Source organism: Bos mutus, chromosome 2, assembly GCF_027580195.1.
Source record: "Bos mutus isolate GX-2022 chromosome 2, NWIPB_WYAK_1.1, whole genome shotgun sequence".
Lineage (NCBI taxonomy): Eukaryota > Metazoa > Chordata > Mammalia > Artiodactyla > Bovidae > Bos > Bos mutus.
This window is the reverse complement of record NC_091618.1, coordinates 114,977,439-115,004,937: the sequence shown is the minus strand read 5'-3', so window position 1 is coordinate 115,004,937 and position 27,499 is coordinate 114,977,439. Positions and strand designations below refer to the sequence as shown.

Below are 27,499 nucleotides of genomic sequence, written 5' to 3'. Positions count from 1 at the left end.
AGCTTTATCAGTTTGGTCTTCTCAAAGAACTAGCTTTTCTCTATTATTCTAGTATATTTTTATTAATTTCCACTCTGATCTTTATTATTTCATTTATTCTGTTTACTTTGGGTTTCATTTGCTCTTTCCTTTTAGGTTCTTAAGGTAGAAACTGAATTCATGGATTTTAGATCTATCCTCGTTTGTAGGTGTTTAGCAGTATAGGTGTTTAGTGTTATAAATTTTCCTCAAAGTATTGTTTTAGTTGCATATCATACATTTGATATGTTGGTTTTTTGTTCTCATTCAGTTAAAAATACTTTCTAATTTCTTTATCTTTAAAGCTTGGATTATTTATATATTACTGAGTCTTCAAATATTTGAGTATTTTCCTGATGTCTTTTTGTTGCTTATTTCTAGTTTAATTCTGTTGTGGTCAGAAAACATACTTTGTATTATTGAATCTTCTTGAATGTATTGAGATTTATGTTTCAGACTATCATTTGTCTTGGTATATGCTTTGTGTTCACTTGGAAAGAATATATGTTTTGTTCCTGCTGGGTAGAATGGCTGTAAATGTTGATTGCATCAAGTTGGTTAAGTAGATAGTATTACATATCATTAATGATTTTTTGTCTGTTTATTCTGTCAGTGCTTGAGAGAATGCTGTTGAAATCTCCAGCTATAATTGTGTATTTATTTCTTTTTGTATTTCTTTTAGTTTTTGCATAATGTGTTTTGAAACTCTGTTATAATGCACATACATCATAGGTTTAGGATTATTATGTCCTCTTGATGAATTGACTCCTTGTCATTATGAAATTACACTTTTATCCCTGTTTATATTCTTTGCTCTAGAATCTACTTTGATTGCTATTAATACAGGTGCTCTAGGTTTCTTTTGAATAGTGTTAGCGTATTTATGTAGTTTTCCCTGTCATTTACCTTTGGTCTGTTTGTGTTTTTATATTTAAAATGGATTTTTTGTAAGCAACATCTGTTGGGTCTTGCTTTTTTATCCGTTCTGACAATCTTTGCCTTATAGTGAGGGTGCTCAGGCCACTTATATTTAATGTAATGATTGGTATGTTTTAGTTTGAGTTTAAATCTTTTATTGTGCTAGTTTTCTATTTGTCCCATTTGTTCTGCTACCTCTCTTGTTTTCTGCCTCTTGTGGGTTGAGTATCTTTTATGATTGCTTTTAATCATTTTTTTTGTTGTTGCCTTGTTAGCTATAGTGCTTTTTTTTTGTTATTTTAGTGGGTACTTTAGACTTTGCAGTATGTATCGTTAATTTATCACAGTTCATCTCAAATGGTATGACACCAGTTCTCATACAGATTAAGAATCAAACTACAGTATACTTAATGTTTCTCTCCCCTTGGCCTTTGTGGTATTGTTTTCATATATTTTACTTATACATGTGTTATAAACCCCACAAGGAATTGCAGATATCCTCCGCATTTTGAAAGTTCACTTTACACCACTTTGCTTTTATGAAAGACCTACATTAGTGCCTGTTTACACTAATTGAAAGAATCGGAAGAAGGTTTCGCTTTTACAAAAAAAGATGAAAAGCGAAAATAGCATTAGTGCCTGTTTACACTAATTGAAAGAATCGGAAGAAGGTTTCGCTTTTACAAAAAAAGATGAAAAGCGAAAATAGCGTTCAGCATTTGTTTTGCAGCGAGCCGTTGTAGAGGCAGCGTGCATCCTGAGCAGCAAGAGTGGCACCACCAAGCTCCTTTCCTGGGAACTACACTCAGCATCTCATCAGCAAGCCGCCATAGCTTTGAACTTTGTCTGTGAGCATCTGTGCTTTGTCTCAATTTATTTTGTGCATCCGTTAGCAAGATGTGTCCCAAGGTAATTGCTTCTTCACTTTATGCCATTTTGGCTTACGAAAGCTTTCATGGGAACTTTTGGATAGCAAGGGAAACCTGTATTACTTTTTCTTTGAGCCATCAATTGTTTTTTAAAGCGGTATAAATAATGTTTTATATATTTACCCACATGGTAACCATTTCAGGTACTCTTTCTTTTGTGTGATCCAGCTTTCTGTCTGGTGTCATTTTCCTTCTACGTGAAGGATTTCTTTTAACATTTCTTGTAGTACAGTTCTGTTAGTGGTGAATTCTTTCAGTTTTGTATGTCTGAAAAAGTCTTCATTTTGCCTTCATTTTTAAAAGATGTCTTCACTAATACAGATAATTTCGCTAATTTGATAGTTTTTCTTTCAGAACTTTAAAGATACTGTTTCATTGTCTTCTCGCTTGCTTATTTTGTAATGAATAGTCTGTCATTCTTATCGTTTCTCTGTACTAATGTATCTTTTTCTGACTGTTTTTAAGATTTTCTGTCACTGGTTTTAAGAAGGTTGATTATGCTGTATCTTGGTGCAAAATTATTTCTTGTGCTTAGGGTTTGTTGATATTCTTGGGTCTGTATGTTTTCGGTTTTCCAGGTTTTGAAAATTTTTGTGCATTATTTTTTTGAGTCAATTTTTTTTCCTCTCCTCTTCTGAACTCCAATTATACATATACTAGATGCTTGAGGTTGTTACATAGCTCACTGATTTGTTCATTTAAAAGTCTTTTTAGTCTTTGTGTTTCACTTTGCATGGCTTCTATTGCTGTCTTCAGATTTACTAATTCTTCTGTAATGTCCAAACTGCTGTTCATTTCATCTGTGAATTTTAAAATCTAAGACATTGTAGATTTCATCTGTAGAGGTTCAATTTGGATCTTTTATAAATTTTTTTCATGTCTCTGCTTAACATATTACAGTTTTTGTCTAGATTCTCAAGCCTAAGGAATATAGTCATAATAAGTGTTTTAATATGTTTGTCTCTTAATGCTATCATCTCCATCATTTCTGGGTCACTTTTGATTGATTCTTCTCATTATAGGTTTTATTTTCTTGCCAATTTGCATGACTAATAATTTTTTATCTAATGTCAGACATTGTAAATTTTGCCTTATTGGGTACAGGATATTTTAAAATTACGGTACAAGGCCTCTCTGAATATTTACCCAGTGACCTGTGAGTTATGAAGTTTTCCATCCTGGCTGGTGGGAACATGTGATATTTTTGGCCCCATGTGAGCACTGGTACCTTTAGTATTTTGGGGGCAGTTCTTTCTTTGTCCTCAGGTAGTTTTTCTCATTTGCATCCTGGGCAGATCTTTGGTGTTCTGGCTCTCGGCATTCTCTCCTCTCTGTTCCCAGTGAATTCAACCTGTCTTGGCCTCTCCAGCGTTCCAGCTTTCTCTCTTCAACTTAGGGAGACTAATGAACTTCACCGGGATTTACTCTGCCTGAATTGCTACCTGGAAAACTCTCCAGGCAATAAATTGGGGCAGTTGTAGGGCTCATCTTATTTACTTTATGTGTTTCAGGGATCTTTATCCTACATTACTTGATATCCAGTGTCTCTAAAACCATTGCATAGTATATTTTACATGGTATTTTAGTTGTTTTAAGTGGGAGATTAAATCTGACTCTGATTACTGTATTATGGTACACAGTGGAAGTCTCCTAGTTTGTTATTGCATAAACTTTTAAGAGTCTGAGCATTTAAAAAATTAATTTGTACAGAACTCAACATAGTTTTATTCCGAAATAGATTATGTTTCTGGTTCTAATATAGCACATAGATAAATATATTTTTGTAGTATAGTGTTTTTAATGAAAATTTGAATACAGAGATGATAGTATCATTTTTATTTTGTTAAAATCATTAAAAAACTCTTAACGAGCATAAGTAGTTCTTGGCAACTGAATTGAAATTTAGATGTATTTTACACATATAAATTTTGTGTATATTTATTTACTAGGTCTTCATCCTCCTGGTCCACCTTTAGCAAGACCCATTCTGCCTCGAGAACGAGGTGCTCTGGATAGAATTGTTGAATATTTAGTTGGTGATGGTCCACAGAACAGGTAATGTTTACTAGGGTGTAGCTAAATGAAAATGAAGAAAGTTTATTGGTCAGAGTGGGTGTGTATGTGTGTGTGTACACACATGTGCTGCTGCTGCTGCTGCTAAGTCACTTCAGTTGTGTCTAACTCTGCGACCCCATAGACGGCAGCCCACCAGGCTCCCCTGTCCCTGGGATTCTCCAGGCAAGAACACTTAAGTGGGTTGCCATTTCCTTCTCCAATGCATGAAAGTGAAAAGTGAAAGTGAAGTCACTCAGTCGGGTCCGACCCTCAGCAACCCCATGGACTGCAGCCTACCAGGCTCCTCTGCCCATGGGATTTTCCAGGCAAGAGTACTGGAGTGGGGTGCCATTGCCTTCTCCAACACACATGTGCACATGCACTAAATGTTCTATGATTTTGTAGTTGTTTCCTGATTTTAGAACATAATGCAGTATTTTATGGCCCTGCAAAAGAGTACATACTCAGTTATTTTTCAGTAGTAGATTATCTAGATAAAGTATTTGGATAAAATATTTTAAAACATATTATATATAACAAAAAAATATTGTAACTGGTATGTTATAACGCTGCTATAACATTATTTTTAGAGAATTTGAATCATTTTGTTGAATCTTTTGAATTTGAAGAGTTTGTAAATAGTGAAAAGTGAAAAGTTGGTAGGTTATAAGAAATGGAGTTTTATAGATGTGAGTACTGGACTTAATGATAGTGAAAATTTTAATAACAGTGAGGACAGTTTCATGTATTTGACACTTAGAGTTCCAAAATGCTTCTCCAGTTATTTTAATTGATCCTTATAATAACTCTAGGATTATAAGGATGATATGAGCAGAACAATTGTCATAGTATAGACTTTTAAGTAATTCTTAGGGTATTTTAAGAATAGATATTTGACAAGGTTATTGGTTAATATTATTGTCTTAATAAAGAGACTAGAATTTAATGTTAATGTGAAAAATTATACGTTCTTCAAAACAGATAGAATGTTGTTTGATAGGGCCAGGTATTTATTAAGTATTTACTCAGAGAACAGAAAGGGTATATAAATAGAAAATGTGGAAGATGTTTAAGTGTAATTGGGATAGCTAAGAAATCATGATATACAGAAATTAACCTTTGGACTGGACTAAACAAAATTAAATTCATTTCTTTACTACAAGACTTCACAGCGGTTTTAAGAATACTCATTTGTGAATCTGTAAGAGGCTTCATCTTTTCCACTCTTTATCTGACCACAGATTTGGGGTCTGTCATCCCCAGGAATATGTGTTAGGAAACATTAAAATTTAAGTGTTCTGTTATCAAATACATTTCTGCTTACTAAGAAAATTTTATTTGACTGCTTCTTAGTTTATTTTTAATTTGATATATAATATTTTAAAATAATTAAAAATTTGACTGTTGTCATAAAGAGTATTGTTTATTGTTTACAAAGTAATATCTATTATGGCACATCTAGCTACAGTAAATGCTATGTAATCTAACTGTGTACTTTATCTGTGATGGCTAAAGTAGCTTCTCCCACTTGTTTTGTCTGCATTTGTAACTACTCTGTTCATTTTTCCTTTTGCTGTAGGTACGCCCTTATATGTCAGCAGTGTTTTTCTCACAATGGCATGGCTTTGAAAGAAGAATTTGAGTACATTGGTAAGAATTATTTGGCAGTTAGATTTTAAATATTTTACTCTTAAATATTTCATTCTGTGCCAATTGCCATGTAATGCCATTTTGTTTTAGGTATTGCTCTGTATATGTTGTTCAGGCATATTATAGAATACACAGCAAAGCAGAAAAGACAACTCAGATTTTTTCTTCATACAGTGTACAACTTCTAGGCTAGCTGTTCTTAAACTTTCACTGTGCATCAGAATTAGCCTGAAGAGCTTTTAAACATTATGATGCCCAGGTTCCACCTACAAATAATCTGCTTTAGTTGATCTGAGGTGGGGCCTAGGCATCAGCATTTTTTTTAAGCTCTTCAGAATATTTTCATGTGCAGCTACTATTTAAAAACATTGAACTAAATTAATCATGCTTCTCAAATATATATAACATGCAACATTTTGGGGGGCAGATGAGTAAAGTTCTGGCTTTTAAGATACCTCATGGTGACTAGAAGTGTAATTTCTGTAATACATTTAGATCATTATTATTGTTTTGCTATTGGTTAACCTGCTATGTAACTTATTATCTTTTCTGCTTTAAATTGGTATTATAATTCTAATAATAATTTTTAAATATGCTTTAAAATAAACTTTGGTTAGAACACCTGCCATAATATTATTATAACCATGTGTAATTTCACAATGAATAAATGGCTTTTGAAAGATTCTTTGTAAAATTAACCTTGAGGGTTACTTGATTAGTCCTTAAAGTTTATTTGGTTTATGGTTTTATTTTTTTTTAATTCTCTACAGCTTTTCGTTGTGCCTACTGTTTTTTCTTGAATCCTGCTAGAAAAACCAGACCCCAGGCTCCAAGACTTCCAGAATTTAGTTTTGAAAAGAGGCAGGCATTGGAAGTCTCAAATACAGTTGGTTCCTTGCCCTCAGAAAGTGTAATTTCATCAGAGAACCAGATCAATGAAGGTATGAATATGTTAATTTAGAAGTTTTGTCTCTTGATAATGTTTGCTTTCAACAATAAAAGCATAATTGTTTTAGACAAGAATGGATCAGATTTTTCAGCATGCATATTATCAGGTATTGCTCTGATATTATGGCCTCCTATGCAGTTGGTTTGATGTGTTTGAGTTTTAAAATATATATTGTGTTAAGCAGGATCTAGAAATAGCTTGGTAAATATTATTTATGGAGTTATCTTTTTAATTAACTGTTGGGAGATTTAACTAGTAATACATGGAATTGCTTTTCAATTTATGTAAATGAAGCAGATTTAAGACAATTATGAAGCCACTACTCATAAGGGTCAGTTTCTTATAATAATTGTAGTTAACGCTGATAAATATAGGTTTGTGCCTTAGCATTTCTATGACTACAAGTTACTCGAAAACAGGAAACTCTGTAGTTGAAAAGTCAGCCTTACATTCTTTGGATGACTATATTGACAGGACTGGTGTTCCTTTGAAACAGACAATTTATCAAGGTCCATAGGATTTAATATTGCTGATTAATGCCTTTGTTGTAAAACAAACTTATTTTAAAGAAATGGAAGTTATCAGGATTCATTGAGTTTTAGAACTTATCTTTCAGTTCTGTTTTAGGAATTCCTGAGGAAGTTTCATGGAAAGATGAGATGGAAGATCTGACTATTAATTGCCAACTATTTCTTGTTATTAATGTTGGGTGAGGAACTATTTGTTAAGCAGCTCTGAATTATGAAGATTGCTAAAGTTATGACACAGTCCCTGATATTTTGGTGCTTCACCCCGTACAGAAAAAAAAATCCACATGGGAAGTTTCGTTCACATAGTTTAAGGTAGCAGTCAGTATTCATTCTTTTAACTTCTAGAAGTTATCATTTACATATATTTGATTTCTTTATAAAATCACTGAGTAGTGGAAAAAGTGCTTTAACTGAGAATAATATACAAGGCAGTGAATTTTCACGTATCTGAAGTTTGGTATGAGAATTTGACTATGTTTGTTTGTTTTTTTAACTTTGAAGAATGAACCTAAAATATGTGTGTTGACTTGGGCTTGGCTTTTGTCTTACTAACAAATATCAAAATGAATTTGAATACAGATAGCCATGACAAAGAGGTCTGTGTACTTGAACGCTGAATCTTTGTATTTGTCTTCTCCATGTCTGCAACGTCAACTCCAAACACAATGTCAGACTTTTATCTTTTGCTTAAGTCATGCTCTGAGCTGCATGCTGTCACAGGCAAATCATCTGCCTTGCCATTGCCGCCTCTTGGAACTGAAAATTAAAGAATTCCAACCTGAAGATGCCTAGAGGAAAAATTGGAGTCCCTGCCATGAGTAACTTTGCTTATGAAAGCTAAAGTGAATATTTGAAAGCCAATAGTTGGGACAAAAAAAGAAAAAACAGCCAGCAAAATAGATATCTTGATAATGAGTCCCATGCTTTTATCTTCTACTAAGGTCAAGATGCAAAGTTAGCAAACCACACCCAGCTATACCTTTCCTTCTCATCTAATCTAGGAGGAGCAATACCCCAGATGTCTCATTTTCTGTCAGAAACCTCCGGAATGAAGTCTAACTGGCTCAAACTCAACCCTAATAAGGTAACGTTAATAGGTGAAGACATTGAGGCAGGGTATGATAGCTCCACAATGCTAGAAACTGAAGCAACAATTCCATTTGGTTAAGATAGTCACTATAGTAGTAACTTCTTCATTCTTCTTTTTGGATTCATCAAAATGGCTATTATGAGCATCGTTTTACTTCTTTGGTTTGTCAGAAGACAAAATTTTTTCCAAGACTCCTGTCTCTCAACACTGTGATATACGGTTATCAATTTCAAGCTGGATTCCATTAGTAAATGGCAGAAAGTATTTCTGATGAAGAGATAAAGCTGCATTTATTTAAACACTGGTGGCGTACCTTTATGATTAAATTGAACTGTGAAGTAAGGAGCATATCATCTCAATCAGCTACTCCCTCTGTTGACAGCCAGAGTGATGAAGGGCTTAGATTGCTGATTTCTACACTTCTGTGTAGAAAAATTACACAAAACTTAGGGTCTGAAAGAAAAACTTTCCTGTTTCAATTTTTATATATTTTTAAAAGTATTGAACCAGCTTCTTGAGATTGTGTTACTGAATTTACAGATGGAACCAAAAGGTAACTTTCTTTCGTCTTAATGTTTTTTCAAAGAATAGTTCATAACCATTTATGTGAATCTAGAATTAATACAAGAAATCCTTTTTTCAATTTATGATGCAAGACTTTAAATTTTATCTTCATTCTACTGGAATATTTTGCATTTAGGGTGAGGCATAAGGCTTTTGAAATTTTTGGACCACTCTTGGAACAACACATGAAACCTTGGAAAGTTTTCATCAAAGAAGGAGCGCTAGAAGAAAGAAATTCTTCCTGTTAACTGCTCATTTGAATTCCTAAAATTTTTTCTAAAACTGTGTACACGGATGTTTTGGTAATAAAACATTAGAGAAAACAAAAAAATTAAAATTGTCACTTTATTCTAAGAGCATGCTAGATATGGTATGTCAAAGTAATGAGCTGGTTTTTAGTTTCTTTGGTTTCTTTTATTGTGAAATGAATAGTACAGTAATATTTGAGTGTCTGCTAAGCCATGTTAAAGTCAGTTTATCAGTTTTTCTTCTTTTTAAAATGTGTTTTTCAAAATAATTGATTCATAGTATTCTTTTTGTTAGATGTGATAATAATTAGAGTACAAGGTTACTACACTATTAATATTCCAGTATAGTGATTTGGAGTTAGCATGTTTAAAAAATGTTAATATTGTTTTTGTTGTTCAGTTATATTTAGTTAGATCTTATGTAATTCTTTTAGTAGAATATAGCTTTATTCACTGGAAATAACTTGCTAGTAATAAAACTCATGGCATCTACTTAGTACTATCAAAAATAGCAAGTACAATTTATATAAGGTGAAATTTATCTTGATAATCCGATTTTTGCTCTTCCCTTTCTTTTGTTTCAACAATAATACTGTTACCATTAGGTTATGTTGAACTAAGGAAAGTTCTGTTTTTAGTTTTGCTTATTAGGTGCTTTAGGAAATTGTACTATTTGATAATGTAGATTTTATTGAATTCTATGTATCAGATCAGAAAAACTTATGTCTTTATTTTTAGCTATGTATAGCTTACTCAAGATGTAAACTTGCCTATATTATGTTTTTTTCATGCTTGTTTTAGACATAGAGATCTTTTAGCCTGTTGGTTTCCTTTTCTGAAACACCTTCATCTAATAGTTTTACATTATTGCTTAATAATGACATTCTAATGACTCTTCTAATGGATTTGTTAACAAATGGTAAATAATTACACAATATCTTTATGTTTAAAATGAGCTATTTTCTCATAGGTGGTTATCATTTATTTGAATTTTATTCATTGAGCCAGTAAGTTGCATTTTGGGATGAAATTTGTGTCTTTGGTCCTTGAATATAAGTTGGCTGTTTTTCTTAAGGCAGAAAAATCTTTAAAAAACTTGAAAATCTGTGAGTTAAAGACAAATTGTCCATTTTAATTTAACAAATTTCCTTTGGGTGAGTTTTATAGTCTGTACATATAGTAGGTTCTGATATGTTAGCAAGGCAAAATTTTTTTAAAGTTATTGTAAAAAGGAGTAAGAAGTAAGAATCTAAATCACCAAAATATTAGGAGTTTTGGAATACATAATATAAATAGACTCATGTATTTTGCTGCAGAAATTATGTGTTTCTTTTGGAGATGTATGAAATTGTTTTGTTAACTATTCTTTAATTTTTTTAGAGAATTATCCTTTCAAGAGCTAGAATAAAAACCTAAATGGACGGTGGTCTTCTTAAATGTTTTTGCATGTTTGTGGTTTATAGGTGAGGCAGTGGCAGTGTTCATTATACAGTTACATTCAGTTTTATGAGGTTGAGCTATCTAGCTGAATTGAAGCTTTACCCAAACAACCAGAAGCCAATTGTTACAGTTTGGTGGGAAAAGCTTTTTTCTCAAGAATATTGGGGTAGGAGAATAGAAGGGGAAGGAGTCAGGTAAGGAACAAATCCCATGGATCATTTTTGTTTTATCACATTGTGATAGATTGTTTTCTTGGCATTACAGATGTCAAAGGTGATTTAAAAATTTTTCCTACAGATGGAATTAGGTCATTCGAGTAACCTTGTATTAATTTTAGTCTTAAACTGGTGCTGCACAGGGAAGAGTAGACCTGTTTAATTAGTGTGAACATGAAATATGGTTTCTCTTTTGGTATTTTATGCCCAAATATTGACATCTACTGTAATGAATTTTATACCACCAACTATTATATATAAACTACAGCTTCACAGAAGAAATTTACTGTTTTCTTCTGTGGCAAATGATACTCTCCCGCAGAAATAAAGTAAGTACTTTTGGAATATATTTAATTATCTTTTTATAAAGTTCTGTGGTTTAGTTATTAAACTGGTATGTAATTAAATTTCTGTTAATCTTGTGCATCTAGTTCACTTGAAGCTTGTAGTGATGACCTCTCACAAAAAGACACTGACATACATACACTGAATATCTATGTTGTTTAGACTAGCTGATATCTGCATTATAGGTATCATGACACGTACCAAATTTTTGTAACATTAACTGCTATTAATATTACTTTTCTACAGATTAACCTGGGGGAAGAAAAGTAGTCATTTAATACGCTTTTTGTTCTCAAACCCTTTTCATCATTTCACCATTTTTTAGTCTTCTGTATATTTTCTGAAATACAATATAGTATTGATGAGCAGGTTTTGTGTATAATGCTATTTTCTAGTTATGAAAATAATTGACTTTTGTAGAATTCACGTGTATATCTTAGAATTCACCTCTATATACGTTAACAAAATTAAGTATTATAATTTTTCTCTTTGTATTAACTGCTTCTTTAAGATTCCAGAATTTTAAAATTTGTATTGTATTTGACTGGCGATGTGTCTATTTCTGAAAATAATTACATCACAAAGCTTTAATATGATAAATCATAAACTTTGATACCTCTCCTGTTTAATACTGAGTTAATCTATCAAAACAGATAACAAACTATGTGGGCCCATGTTCACTGAAGCATGCTTATTGATGAGTTGAGTCCTGAGTTCTGAGCTTTTTGTTTTTTCATTTCGTGTAACTTTATTGGAGGTTTTACTAAATCATAACCACTTGTAAAATTCTTGGCAAGTAAGTATTGCTCTATGGCCAGAGAGTTGTAGAAAACAGTGACTCTTAAAATTCTACCCTGGATAAATTCTTTGAAGGTAGAATTACAAATGGTTATTGACTTCCCTTGTGGCTCAGCTGGTAAAGAATCCACCTGCTATGCGGGAGACCTGGGTTCAATCCCTGGGTTGGGAAGATCCCCTGGAGAAGGGAAGGGTTATCCACTCCAGTATTCTGGCCTGGAAAATTCCATGGACTGTATAGTCCACGGGGTCGCAAAGAGTTGGACATGACTGAGTGACTTTCACTTATTGACTCCTGAAGTGTTCCACTGAACAGTTTGCTTGCCCTTGTAGCAGAAATGGTCTGTACATGTCCATAGAGTTTCATTTCACTTTCTGCTTTTCCTTTGACCACTGGATATAACACAACTTTGTACAACATGACTCGACCTCCTGCTTTTCAACTTTGGATTTTTGTAAGATTCCAAGTGGTGACAGTGCCATTTTATGTTCCTTTTACAATAAAAATAGCATTTTTGTGACATGTGAACATTCCTCATCTTTTTGTGAGCATATGAAGTTTCCATACAGTAAACCTCGTTAACTTAGATGTCCCTAGCTATGCAATTTTGGCTTTTTGTTCTATATATAAAAAGAGAGAAAGAGATTGTGATTAATTCCATAAACTAGAGTCGAAAATATCTTTAAAAATAAGTTAAAAAATTATTTTCAAATCCACCTAGAGTATGTGATATAATTTATATTTATTAAAACTGATATGATAAAACCATGAATTTATAAAACCTCCATGTAAGCATATTTTCTTTAAAAAGTATTAATTTTGTTATCAAAATACTGGCATTTATTATATGCTAAGTTGCTTTGGTTGTATCCGACTCTTTGCAGCTCTATGGTCTATAGCCTGCCTGACTCCTCTGTCCATGGGATTCTCCAGCAAGAATACTGGAGTGGGTTACTATTCTACAAGGAACAAAACTAGAACTTTTTACTAGTGTAAACTGGCCTGTCCTCCAGATTTTTGAATCAGTAGCATTTGTAATATATTATAAGGGATCATCTGTGAGGGTATGAAAATGTCCTTATTTGCTTTGCTGATGTAGTTTAACCATATTTCTCCTAGCAGTAATATTAGTTGCTATTTATTATTACAGAAACAAAACACAGAAACACCTCAAAGTTAGGTGTTTATCTTTGATTTGGAAATTGAGTGGCCCAAAACTCTGCTCCTGTCATTTCCTTCCCTTTCCTATTCTTTAAACTTTGAAGAATTAAAGTTATTATTATTAAATTATTATTAAGAGATATGAGTTTAATGACACTCAAAAGAGAGTTTGAAGGGAGTAAACTTTCAGATTAGGAACCAATGCCTTTACTTGGCCTCTGCTAATGGAGACAGAGGCAAAAGACTCTTCCCTTTCGCTCCCTAGCATTCAAGGTATGTAGCATATTCTGACCCAGAGGTTTAAATCCCAAGGACTTGTCTTGCACAGGGATGAAGAAAGACTTGTCTTGTCTTTGGAAAAGGTGGATCCAGACCCCCACAGTCATGGATAATAGAGATGTAAATCAGTGTGGGAAATCACACCACCTAAACACACATATGCACCCTACAAAGGTACACATTTACTCATTGGTCACAGTGTTGCCTGGACGCAAGAGACACTAGTTCCTTCAGGACACATAATCTGGGAGTTAGTGCATTTGCTGTTTTTCCTGGGCTGTTGTCTTATAATACATAATTCTATTTTAATTTTGATATATTCAGACATTCAGCTTTCAAATCCATCTTTAGGAAAGTTCTTAAGTATTATGATAGTTCATTTATTTTGTGAACGATGGGGCTTTAGGTAAAATTATGTTTATGGGTATGTTTCCCCCAAATTGTTTTTTCCTTCATTCATACCATTTCATATATGGTATGCTCTAGGGATAGGCTTCCAAAGTGGCTCAGTGGTAAAGAATCTGCCTGCCAATGCAGGAGACATGGGTTTGATCCCTGGGTTGGGAATATCCCCTGGAGAAGGGCATGGCAACCCACTCCAGTATTCTTGCTTGGAAGATCCTGTGAACAGAAGAGCCTGGTGAGATCCAGGGATTGCAAAAGAGTCAACGTGACTTAGCAACTGAGTATGCATGCATGATGTACTTAAGTACATTAAAAAGATATATTTTAAGGATAATGTTAGACTATTCTTCTGTTTCTTAGTTTCTTTGCACATGCTTATCTTATTTAGTAGTTATTAACATTGACTATTCCTGAAGTTTTTACTCTTTATCTTTTCAGAATCTTTAGAAGAACAAGATGTTCTAGATAATAGTACAGAACAGACAGATGACAAAATACCAGATACAGAGCAGACAAACCCAGTGATTGAACAAGCATCTGGCATAGAGGAACCAGAGGAGAAACAAGAAGAGACCGAGAATGAAGAAACCTCAATGAATGAAGACAAGTCAGCAGTTCCCAGAGCTAGTGCTGTTCCTAATCCTGAACTAAGTGGAGAATCTTTGACAATGTAGTAAATACTTCCATGTGCCTTCAACTGGATATTTGTAGTCTTGCTGATGTCAGTTATTGCTTTTTTAGGTGGTACTTTCTTTTTTTCCGCCCCCCCAAAGACATGCTTGGTTTCGTTTGAATTTCAAATTGCCTAGCTATTTCAATATGTCAGACTTACGTCTACTGGCTATTAAAATTAAAAGCAAATGGTGTCAGTAAAGTAAAATCCTTTTGAATGTACAGAAACCCACACTGTTCAGACAACGTTTAGGTATTTTTTTCTGTTCTAAAAGTAAACAAATATAATAGAAGTTTTGTTTCCTTCTTGTGACGTGTAAATACATTTGGCATAGGAAGAACTTTGGTTAGGAATAAGTTCTAATGGCATTTGTTTTATTTTTTATTTTATTTTTTTTTTATGTATGGCATTTGTTTTAAGGAATGAAACTCAATTAAGATTTTTAATACTTCATTATTAAAATGGATAGAATTTTAACTCTTGTGATATTTGCCAGGGGGTAAAAATCTATTTAGGCATTTACATTAAGAGGTGTGAAAGTTATTACAGTAATAATATAGGTATTTGTGTGAATTCTCAGTAAGAATGCAGTCAAACAGTCAAGTGCAGTGTTACTTTTGATGTCTCTTATTTTGCAGCTGGGCCAGAGGTACCTGATGTATATAATTAGCTTATGTTTACATATTAACATATAGGAAATATCTCTGCACTTGACTGTACTTGAATTTTGAACATTATTTATATTTGTAAAATAATGCTATTATAAGTGAATTTTGTGCTCGTATGTGTATTTTGTTAAGGAAAATAAAGATGATCTGGAAGCAATTTCTTTTCGTTAAATATCTAGACTTCTTCAGACAATAGCTTGGTAGATGACTTAGCTGCCTGAAAAGTCTTAGTAGGAAGAGCTCACGATTCAGTAAATCTATAAATTATGCTGAGAAAAAATTATGATCTTTTTATTCAAATTTGTTACCTTTCAAGTTCAGAGAATTAGTGACATTTAGAGGTTCTAATCCGAGGTTAGATTTTTCTGATTCAGGAAAACCTTAGGCCATTTGTAGTTTTTAATTTTGAGAGACATAGTTTTGTGAGAATAGGCAGTTAATTACTAGTAGTTCATTGGATTTAATATGTGTATTAAGGACTAACTGGCAATTTTTTCGACCCAGAATAGTAATTCTTGTTATCTTTTCTATTTTCTTTTTATCTATTACTAAGAAAAAACTATCAAGTTATGCCAAAGGAAGGAATATACAGGAATGGTGTATATGGCAAGTATTTCTAAGTTATATATGGTTTGTTAAAAATTAAATAAAATAACCATTTATTATCATTTAAAAATTCATCTTTATGATTTAATACCTTATATCTGATAGGTTTTTTTAAAGGAACCCAAATCTGTTAATAGTCTGAGAGTTTTCAAGATTATAGGATTGGGCTTGAATTCTAGCTCTGCAGTCTTGGGCAAGTCACCTGACCTCACTGAGGTCATGTTTTTTCATCTTTAAAATTGGAAGAATACCTACTTTTTGGAGTATGAGGACAATAAAAAGTAATTAATGTAGTGGGCCTAGCTGACTGTCTGATAGTAGATATTAAGTGGTAGCATTTTATACTCTTGATATCTTTGTGAAATGTGGAAGAGGTCTGAATTCTCCTTCTTGCAGATAAGGAAATGAAAAAACAACATGAAATATAATTTGGCTGGTCAGAATCAAGCCAAAGTTTTCTGTATAGGTTTTCTTTATCTTATACATGTATATAAATGCATAGATTAAGGCAATAGGAACCTGAAACTGTGGCATATAATAATACTACAGAATATAGTCTCCTTTTTCCCTTTTTTGATGAAGCCCATCAGTTTTTTTGGTGTGTGTATTATTGGCCCATAACACTTTAGTAACACTTTGCTGAGTCTTCTTGTTATAAAACATTCAAATTCTGAAAAATGAGTAATCTCAGAGAAATATAATTTAGTGATAGAATTAAGTAGATATCAGAAGTATCTATGGAAGAAGGTTAAAATAGGTGAATTAATGTAACAGGTAACATGCTGTAATCATGTAGTACCTATTAAAATAGAAACGTTTCTTCTGATATTATAATAAACAGTTAATGGTTGAAGAGTGGTATAGTGTCCTATTTCTGATTATTAAGACTAGTATAAATGAGGAAAAGCAAACTAATCAGTGCTGTGAGCTAGAGTAACCTTCGCTTCCCTACTTACTAATGCTCAACAGGTCATCATGTAAACTTCTCACTATGCCCTTAGCATAATCTACAAACATGTCTTGCTTTTCTCTCTGTCTCTCTTCCATCATTATGCTGAAGCCTTAGGGTGTCTTTCAATTCTCTGACTAAGCTAAACCCTTTCCCACCTTAGGTCTCAGTTTAAATGTTCTTTCCTCAGAGAGATGCCCTCCCAAGCTCTGTATCTAAAGCTGGTCTCTGCCTTTTACTCAATCCTGTCATGTTATTATAATCTATGAGTATTTTATCTGTTTATTAGTTTACTGTATTTCTTCAAGACTTAAGAGTCTTTGTGTGCAAGGTTCTGTCTTATTTACCTTTGTATCTCCAGAGCCTGGTACAGTGTTTGACACATTTATTATTTATTAGGTGAATGAATAACTTTGTTGCTAAATTCAGCAAAAACTCAGTTCTTACCTAATTCCATTGACACTCTTGGGTGCTCCCTTTAGTTTGAAACACTTTTTTTCTTTTGGCTTTTGAGTTCTCCCACTATTGTTCTCTTACTCCTCTGCTCCTTTTCTCTCAGTGTCCTCTGCAGGTTTCCCTTCCTCTGCCCATCATTTACATGTTGGTGTTTCACCTTTCTACCTTGTCAGCATTTCTTCACTCTGTGTATTCTCTCTCTAAAGGCTCTCATCAACCCCCATGGACTTAATTACATCTGTCTCTCTCATTCTCAGATCTTCAGCCTTGATCTCTTTCCTTCACTTTAGAGTGATAGATATACCTGCCTACTGGAATGACTGTCTCTCCCAATCAATTTATTAAATAGTGAACACTATTTTCTCCTTCAAAACCTTCAAAAAGTTTCTATGTTTCAGTTTAATTTCTGTGCTTCTCATCTTATCAATAGTGCTACTGTGCAAGCTAGAAACTAGAGTTTGTCCACTCATTCCTTTCCCCTTTTTCTTGTACCTTAACTGTCATTTTCTGTTTCCTAAGCATCTTCCTGTTATATTCTCATTTCTCCATCCCATTAACCTTACATTAATGATAGTAAACATTTGCATTCTTACTATGTACCAAGCAACATGCTAACTGTTGTTTAAGTATTATTTGTGCCTTGGCAACAACCCTGTGAGGATTTTTTTCTCTGGGTTATAGATAGGAAAACATGTATAGAGAGTAAGCAACTGGATAAGTGAAAAATCTGAGACTTGAATGCAGGCAAATAACTTCAGGTGGCTCAGACCATAAAGAATCAGGCTGCAATGCAAGAAATCCAGGTTCAATCCTTGGGTCAGGAAAATTCCCTGGAGAAGAGAATGGCTACCCACTCCAGTATTCTTGTCTGGAGAATCCCATGGATGGAGCAGCCAGGTGGGCTACAGTCCATGGGGTCGCAAAGAGTCAGACACAACTGAGCAATTAACACATACACACACATATGACTTTAGAAGTCTTACTTCTTATTACTGTTGTACTGCCTTCTAATTCAGGCCTCCTTCATCTCAAAACTGTTTCTTAACTGGTTTCCTTGTCTCCAGTCTTGTCCATGGCTATCTATTCTGTCTACTTCAGCCTGAAAGAGTTTTCATAACTGGAAAACAAATCATGTCATACCATTGCTTAAACCCTTTAATTATTCCTCACTGTTCTTAGAATGAGGTCCAAAGTTACCCATACGGCTTACAAAGCCTGTGTAACTTTGCTCCTAGTTTCTTCTGGCGTTTCTCACTACAGCTGCTGCCACTGTTTCTCTGCCCCTGTACCCCCACACTTTCAGTACAGCTATACTGTTATCTCTGTTTGCAAATGCAGTGTTTTTTCCTAATCCCCCGCTCTTCCTCTGCCTGGGACATTTTCCCACTTGCACAGACAGGAGGACACTCAGTTGTTGGATTCAAGTGACATAGTTCCAGTCAGAATCCAAGTTTAGAAATCTTGCTAATTATTAAGCTATGCTCTTTATTTTTGTACTTGGTCTTTCTCACTACCAGGCAAGAATACAGGAGTGGGTAGCCATTCCCTTCTCCAGGGGATCTTCCCAAACCAGGGATCAAATCTGGGTCTCCAGCATTGCAGGCATATTCTTTATTGTCTGAGCCACTGGGGAAGCCCAGTGCATTGGACACACAATCACTATTGTTTGCTGAACATAACTGAATCTGAAGAGCTATCTTTTCATGTAGTGAGGGGAGAGGTTCTAATTATATAATGATTTTCATTAAACATTATATGCTGGGTGCTAGAAATACTAAATGTCTTACATGAAGTCATGGGGAGAGTTAGCGCCTAAGCAAGTCAGAACTCGAATCTCAGCTCTTAATGTAGGATGCTTTATATTAAACCACTGTTTTTATACTGCCAATAATTATTGGTGTTAGAGTTTATGTATTTAAAATATGTAACATGTTTATTTCTATTTCCAGCTGACAGTAACTACTTAACTATCTTAAAACTTCTTTTCTTATTTTTTCCTTTATTTTACCTTATAGTATTACTCTACAATAATGCCTGTTGGACTGCGCTCAAATCAGTTAGTGGAAGGGTCAAAGAATGAGGATAATTTGTGGAATTATAGCAATTTTGAGACAATTATGGATACAGATCTGCTTTAGAAAATTGAAAGAAAATAATGTGGTGTCATTATCTAGTATAACATCAATTCATTGTAAGAATTATAGAAGAGATATACATATAGTTTATGAACTCTTAGAGCTATTAAAATAATAAAAGTATTTACATGAAGACAGACTAAGACAGATGATTGTGAATTGATGATCTGCCAAATCTTACAGTTTGTAATTTGACTTGTTTTAGAATTATTAAAGACCTAAATATATTGACTCTACCAAATTAGTATATTGTCACCCTGGTTATTTAACTTATATGCAGAGTATATCATGTGAAACGCTGGGCTAGATGAACCACAGGCTGGAATCAAGATTTCTGGGAGAAATACCAATAACGTCAAATATGCAGATGACACCAGCCTCATGGCAGAAAATGAAGAGGAACTAAAGAGCCTCTTGATGAAAGTGAAAGAGAGTGAAAAAGCTGGCTTCAAACTCAACATTCAAAAAAGAGATCATGGCATCTGATGATGTCACTTCATGGCAAATAGAGGGGAAAAAATGGAAACTGACAGACTTCATTTTCTTGGGCTCCAAAATCACTGCAGATGGTGACTGCAGCCATGAAATTAAAAGATGCTTGCTCCTTGGAAGAATGGCCAACCTAGACAGCATATTAAAAAGCAGAGACATTACTTTGCCAACAAAGGTCCATCTGGTCCAAAGCTCTGGTTTTTCCAGAAGTCATGTATGGATGGGAGAGTTGCACTATAAAGAAGGAAGGCTGAGTGCCAGAGAGTTGATTTTTTTTTTGAACTGTGGTGTTGGAGAAGACTCATGAGAGTCAGTTGGATTGCAAGGAGATCAAACCAGTAAATTCTAAAGGAAATTGTTCCTGAATATTCATTGGAAGGACTGATGGTGAAGCTGAAACTCCAATACTTTGGCCACCCAATGCAAAGAGCCGCCTCATTGGAAAAGATCCTGATGCTGAGAAAGATTGAAGGCAGGAAGAGAAGGCGATGACAGAGGATGAGATGATTGGATAGCATCACCGACTCGATGGACATGAGTTTGAGCACACTCTGGGAGATAATGAAAGACAGGGAAGCCTGGTGTGCTGCAGTCCATGGGATTGCAGAAAGTTGGACACAACAGAGCGACTGAACACCACCACCAAATTAGTAAAGCAATAAAACAAAGAGTTTTTGTTGTGAACTGCAAACAATAAACTTAGTTTTAAATAGTTCATTGCTAGAGCTTCAGTTTCTGTCTCAGTGAAACCCAGTTGAGATAATCACACAGTAACATGGTCAGAGATAAAGAGGAACAGCTGCTAGAAAAAAGACAGGAACCCTAGTCAGTCCTCCTCATAGTCACTTGGTCAGTTGACTTTATTATGCACACACAGAAAAACAGAAGCAAATGAGACTGGTTAAGTGTGCTGGTGACCTTCTTTAAGGTGATTTATATCCACAGATTCAGGCTCTGAGTTTAGACTGATAAACTTATAGAAAAGTACATTTATTAGAATATAACCATAAGAATACAAATAAAGTGAATTAAAATTATTAATGAGTACAGAATTTTTATCAATCCATAAACTATTTGTATCAGCCTAATTTCTTTCCTCCTTGGAAACTAATCTACATTTTCTACTTTAATACTATTTTAAAATGCCTTTAAAAATTATTTATTAGATAGTAGGTGTCCCCCCAGTTACCTTTATCAGTTTACCTTTGTATGAAACTTATATTGTATTCGATTTCCTATTCTTTTTCCTCCAAAGCTCCTGTTATATGTAGTTTAATTTATACTACTCATGGGTTTTAGGAAAAGAAAATACTATCCACTTTCATACCTCTGTATTACTTGATGTTTTTTAAAACCTAGATTTTCTGTTTTATGCATTTTTCTCTTTTTTAAAAAAATATTTGTGCCTTTTTTTTTTTTTTTTTTTTGGCAGCAAAATTGATAGAATCTGGAAGCACTCTGAGAAGATTAAAAAAAGTTCTCAAAATCTCCCTCATAAATTAGTTTAAGTTCTTATTCCAGGATTATATGAGAACGGGCCAAATTTTCAACTGCCAAAGACGTTTACCAGATCCCTGGCACTTGATTTAGGAAAACTGGGAAAAATTTATTTTTGTGAAAATAAGTATTTCTATCTTAAGTCTGGTTTTGAAGGATGAAGAAAGTGGGGAATTAAATGAACATTTTTTTTTGAATACCTGTTCTTGGTCAGGCCCTGTGCCCTGGATACTTTCATATACATTCTCATATAGTCTCACACAGCCATGTGAGGGGCTGGAATCCTGTCAAGCAGGGATTAAATGAATTCCCCAAGATTACTTAATTTATGGATAGTAAATGGAATTGAAACCTAGGATCTCTAAGTTCTGTCCTTTTCACTACCTATGAGTTTTCTCCTCCTCTGTTGGCTGAAAGAAATAGACTCAGGCTCTTGGGTTTCTCATTTTTGTGATAACTCAATTGTTACTTCTTCAGGGCAGTCTTCTCTTAACCTAACACTTGTCAGACTTTCCACTCTGACGTACCCTCCTCTTGAAATTCTTTCATAATATTATCTTTTGCACCAGACTATGAACTCGTTGAAGTCAAGGCCATATCTGGTTTTGCTTATTATATTCCCAGTGCCTGGTGTATAGAAGAGACAATAAATTATCTGTTGAATAGTAGTATGCATGAACCTACCCATATGCACAATGGGAAATACTACTGTAGTCTTTAGTGCAGATTTTATAGTGTGAAGGAGTTTGCAAATCTCAAATTATTTGAATTATTGAGAAGGGAAAGGGCCAGAAAGTTTGTTCCTCGCAACTTAGGAAAATTTCAACTGATGCTTTTGTCTTTTTTTTTTTCTTTTTTTAATGTCCATTGTCCACATTGCTGTTGGAGTGTTCTAAAACACAAATTTCAAAAATTATTGTCAGGCTCACTTGTGTCTGGCTACCTCCTTGGGTGGCTTGTAAGCATGCCCTTCTTTTCTGGCCTTGTCTCCTACTGTTCTCCCTCGCCTTCTGACCACACTTCTGAGAGATGCCTCGCACTGATCTTCCATGATGCTACTCCTGTCAACTCTCATTTCCTGAAGAGCTAACTCTGTAATCCGAGTGACTTCCTCAACCTCCCTAAGCAGTTACTTGCTTTTTGTTCCTATTGTTCTTTATATACCATGTAGAACTTGTAATCTCCTGACCTCTTGTTTATTGTCTGCCTCCCTCGTTTGATTGTTAACACAGAAAAAAGGCCATGTTGCTCAGTCTTGTATTTCTCACTTTTGCATTCCTCCAACAGAACAGCACAGATTAAAACAAAACTGAAAGCTGGCATGGTGTCAGCTACCTGTCCGTTTAGAGAATGGATTCCTGTGATAGACCTGAGTGGATCAGCACTAGTGGTTGGTATGCTACTTCTATCTGTAACTCCTACAAATACAGGAATTGGGGATACAAAGTGAGAAGGAGTAGCTCAAGATATGAGAAAATGGGAACTGTATGAGCACCTTGAGGATGGGGAGGATTCATTTGTTTTGAATTCTTAATGTCTGAGATAGATGCTTAATAACTGTGAATGAACCAAGCTGAAGATGGCCTAAGAGCTGGTGTGCTGAGGGGCACCACAGGGTCAGAGCTCTTCCTTGATTCACGTGAGTCTGTTATTTGGGTATGATTTCTAAATTGTATCTGTAATTTGGGTTTTTTAGAAAATTTCCATTCTTGAAGATCCCTACTCTCCCCACCCTCGATCCCATATTTTAATTACCTATGGAATGGTGTTTTTAAAAAATCTCATTTTTATGTTTATTTTCTCATTTCTGACCATTTAATGTTGCAACTGACATTAAGTTAGAATTTTCTGGATTAAGCTGCTGGTTTTGGACATTGTATCTGTTGGAGCCCAGACACAAAAACATCTTAAAATTGAGTACTTTTCCTCAAAAAATCATTAAACATGAGGTATACTGTACATGGCAAATGTAATTCAAACTTGCTTAGTGTGTTATAGTTTATGAATTATAGTCAGCTATTTTTTTTCTGAAAATGAGAAAGGCTACTTGTGCCTTAATGTCTATAGCAAGAATTATAAAGGCTTTGCCTACCTGCCAAGAGTTGACGTATTTTATTAAATTATAAGTAGTAGGGTTTAAAAAAAAACCTTTCCTAGGAATAGATGAAATCAAATTTTGGAATGAATTTGTATTCTCAATTATGAGTCTTCATACAGCCAAAGAATACATGACTTTTCAGAATAGGATGTTGTGAATTTTATAAAATGAACTGAGTATTGACTGAAATAAAATTTATACGCTTGAAACATGTTTTGGGTGGATGTTGTAGACTCTTTTCAACATGATTTTTTTCTTTTGGTTTTTAAAGACCTGGATTCTTTTTGATGTTTGTATGATCTTTCTTCAACAGGGCAATCTCCTGTAGTTGGGCTTGATGAAAGTAAATGGTATTTTATTTGTTTAATACAGCCACAGTCCTTACTGAAGAGTGGGGATTTTTCCTTTCCTGCTGCCATTTCCCCCCTACCCCCACCCTCCACCCTGCCACACCTCCTCCCCTCCCCCAACCAGCAAATGCAGGGGCAGCAGCTGTTCAGGTTTTAATAGATTCTGATAAGACCAATTTATCCTAGCAAACAATTGTTAGCAATAGTTTGAAGCAAGCATGAATGTTCAGCACTCCTTTTAGAATAGGATGGCACAAGACTACTAAATTGTGAGTCAGGACAGTAGTGCTGTGAGCTTCGAGTGGGCAGAGGAAAAGGGGAGCAGATGACTTCCCTTCTAAGGAAGAAGCAGAATTCTGGACTGCCTTGTGCAGATGAGTAACAAGAGGTATGTGGCTGACACTTCTGTTTTCAACAGTGCCTCCTCCAGTAGACATGTAAACAATTCAATTTGTGCATTATAGGTTTTATTGCCTTTAAAGTGATTTATGTCCTTATCTCTGCATTATTGCCCACAAGATACTGCCCTCTGTCAGAAGGGCTGTGCTATCTAATTTTTTAGACCTTTGTCTTCATTAGTACAGCAATTTTAGCTTGTGATCATTGTACTAGCCCTCACTGATAAGCTAAGACACTGCAAGATTCATGGTACTGACATCTAACCTTGCCACTGGCTTCTTGACCCTTCTACTTCCGAAACATAGGTTCATTTTTTTTTTTTTTAAACCCAAGGTAGAACTCCATCTATTTTTCACACACATTGTGGGCAGTTTAAAGGTTGGTCAGAATCAAATATTGTGCTTTCAAATTTGATAATGTATGAGTACAGAAGGATGACCTTTGATACATGGTTATACATCAACATGACATGAGCAGTAAATGCAGCAATTACCTTTACCTCATTGAAATGGTACTTTAGTTTTCATCTTCAGAGCAATTACTGCAAAAACAAAAAAATGCATTTAAGTTCTCATAACAGTTGCAAAATAAGTATCTTTGGAAACAGTCCTAATTTATGAACGTATTTTCAATATGAGTTTGGTGTTCATAGGATGAAATATCGTTCACTTATCAAAAGATCTTGACATGATAATGTTAGGCAGGTTTCTGTAAATCTACTTCGTGTTTTATAAATATGTGATTTTTCAAAAGGATTAAATGCAAGTGGTGTATACAAGAGGTGTACCATTTGTGTTTTGAAACATTGAAGTCTGTGCCCGGTGGTCATCTAAAGGAGTATTTAATGGTGATAAGGATCTTTATGATATGATCATACACAGCTGCATGTAGCTTCTACCACTATTTATGGGATTGTTGCCCCAGTGTGTTAATTTAAATATTTATTTCTCCATTAATGAGTGCCTCCTGTGTGTCAGGCACTGGAGATGTAGAATGAGTGTGACATGGACCCTACTCTCAGGGAGTTCATTGTCTACTCAGTGGTTAATCTAATAGGTCAGTTCTATCTTAAGTCCCAAGATAAAGAAGCAGTAAGTTGACTTAGTAAGTCCTAAGTGAAGTATTCATAGGACTTAAAAAGTTAGGAGACCAGGTTTGCATTTTGACTCAGCCAATTTCCAGTAGTATGACCTTGTGGGGAAGTTAGGTAATCTCTCTCAACCTTGGTTTCCTTGACTATTGAGAAATGATATGTAATGCATGGAACTGCTGTGAGAATTAAATAGGGAACGTGGACTAGAATGGGAAACTTCCTTGTCTACTTCCCATCCTTTCTTTATCTCCTCCTACACCTCTCATCCAGTTTACTGTTTCTCTATAAATTCCTCTCTTTCTGGTATAGAGGTTGTTAACAAGGATCCAGGGAGTCCAAGGGCCTCTGGAAATTTTCTACAGGATTTTATGTGTGTATGTGCACATTTTTCTAGGAAAAGAATACATAACTTTCATCTAATTTTCAAAGGGGATCACAAGTCAGTAAAGCAGGAATGCTGCAGCTCTCTTCTAAGAGAATAGCTAACTACCAAAGATACTAGTTAACATCAATGTTTAATAATATTAAAAACAACAATTGAATCTCAAGATCCTTTTCTTTGGGCATTAAAGAACCCATCAAATTATCCCCATGGCCAGAAGCTATACGTGAGGTACAAAGCAGCAGTGCCACAGCAGTGGTAAAATTAGTATAAAAATGGAACTGAAGTTCAGTGTGTGAGTCTTGCATGTTTTTAGATTGCTGATAGCTTTATCAGTGATCACTTTTAGACATGAGAATTGCTTAAAACTCATCAGGTTAGTGAGATTGCATTTTGAAAATAAGATAGGGGTATTGTAAGGAATCACAAGGTATCTTACTGGTTTTGATGTTATAAGTAAAGTTTCACCATCCTACCCCAAACACCTACTTGTTGCCTCCCCTCAACCCAGGAACTTCCTGCTCATGAAATGATGTCATAAAATTAGCTTTTCACCAATACTTGTCTGTCTCCTTCTCTTGGTTTTTAATACAGGAAATCTAAGTGCAATGATCAAAATTTTAAAAGCTATTTCACTGCATTCTATCACTGTAACACATTAACTGCTTTCTCTTCCTTAGGTTCCCTTTCACTCTTTAGATCTTTTAGCTTACGTATGTGTTTTATAAATTGATAGAAACACAGTTGCATTCTTTATTGTTTTTTGTCTGTGCTGGGTATTCACAGCCTTTTCTCATTGCGGTGAGCAGGGGCTACTCTCTAGTCGCAGTGCACTGGCTTCTCATTGCAGTGGCCTTCCTTCTTGTGGAGCATGGGCTCTAGGGCGCACAGGCTTCAGTAGTTGTGGCTCCTGGGCTCCAGAGCATAGTCTCAGTAATTGTGGCACACGAGCTTAGTTGCTTTGTGGCATTTGGGATCTTCCTGGATGGATAAGGGAAGGAACCTGTGTCTCCTGCATTGGCAGGTGGATTCTTTACCACTGAGCCACCAGGGAAGCATCCCCCACCCTGTCCCCATGCAGTTGTATTCTTAAACCAAACTGTGAGCAAGAGGCTCTCTGTGGTGTTCCACTTGTTCCTGTAGCTTTTCTCACATGAACTGTTATGAAAATCTTGAGTCAATTATTGACCATTCCATAGCACCTGAAGCCATGGGCATTTGGTCACTGGGAAGAGGTTTGAACCCTTAAACCTTTACAGGCCATTGAACAGCTGTCAAGTGGTAATGAGTTTTTCCTTTACACTCAAGCAAAAGTAGGCCGAAGGCTTGAATGCATGGTTTTACTCCTTTCCCTATCATCTCTGCTTACATTTCTCCTTCAGAATGTACCTTAAGTTTGAGTTTGTACATTTGCTTTGTAGGTCTAAACCTATTGCATTTTCAAGTGAGTTTCATCCCAGAGTTAATTATGACAGTGAAAAAAAGTAGATGGTCAAAATGTTCAGGAGTGGGCAAGTTTTTACATAATGCATTTAAATATTTTTGAAGTATTTTTAATAATGAAAGAAAATACTCAAGATTTGATATTAAGAGAAACATGGATATAAAGTTACAGGTGTATATACAGTCTGGTCTCATATACAAGTATATGAAAATAAAACTAAATATAGATCTATCTATAAATAGATACAGATGTATGAGAGGGAGGGGTTTATACAAATATAACAAATTTTAACTAATCATATTGGGTTATAGTATGTGTTACTCTGTTTTTTCATCCTTTCCCCCAGACTTTCCCAAACAATATCAAGAATGTGCATTACTTTTAGAAAGTCTAATTTTTAAATTAAAAATCTAGGGTAATGAGATCCAACAAATCACTGTGTTACAGAAAGATTTTTAATTCAAGTTAATAGTTCTGTTATTCCAAAATTCAGAACATTTTTGTATGTGCAAATTCTGGGGAAACAGTTCGTTTTCAGAAAAGGCAGAGAAAAAAGTGAGTTTATCTGGGCAGTAAAAATATAGAGACCTCTGTTGTTACTTTGGAATAAAGAATAGAAATGAACGTTTTATAAAAAATATGGAGTTAGAAATTAGGAAGGA

At 34.7% G+C, this 27,499-nt stretch overlaps 1 protein-coding gene across 5 annotated transcripts in view; it reads left to right on the top strand.

Annotated features, from left to right (window-relative positions):
- Window positions 1–23,382, top strand: part of LNPK (lunapark, ER junction formation factor) — a 98,895-nt gene extending 75,513 nt beyond the window's left edge. For 2 of the 5 annotated variants that reach the window (XM_005910405.2, XM_070358762.1), the window contains 4 exons: window positions 3,815–3,920; window positions 5,500–5,570; window positions 6,341–6,511; window positions 14,034–16,400. In XM_005910405.2, coding sequence (XP_005910467.2) covers window positions 3,815–3,920; window positions 5,500–5,570; window positions 6,341–6,511; window positions 14,034–14,269 — 584 coding nt within the window. In that variant the 3' untranslated portion in view covers window positions 14,270–16,400. Of the gene's footprint in view, window positions 1–3,814; window positions 3,921–5,499; window positions 5,571–6,340; window positions 6,512–7,146; window positions 7,229–7,319; window positions 7,362–8,050; window positions 8,134–14,033; window positions 16,401–18,962 lie in introns of those variants that run through there. The other 3 variants (XM_070358768.1, XR_011461726.1, XM_070358775.1) reach the window with 3 other exon arrangements.
- Window positions 23,383–27,499: the final 4,117 nt, after the last annotated feature.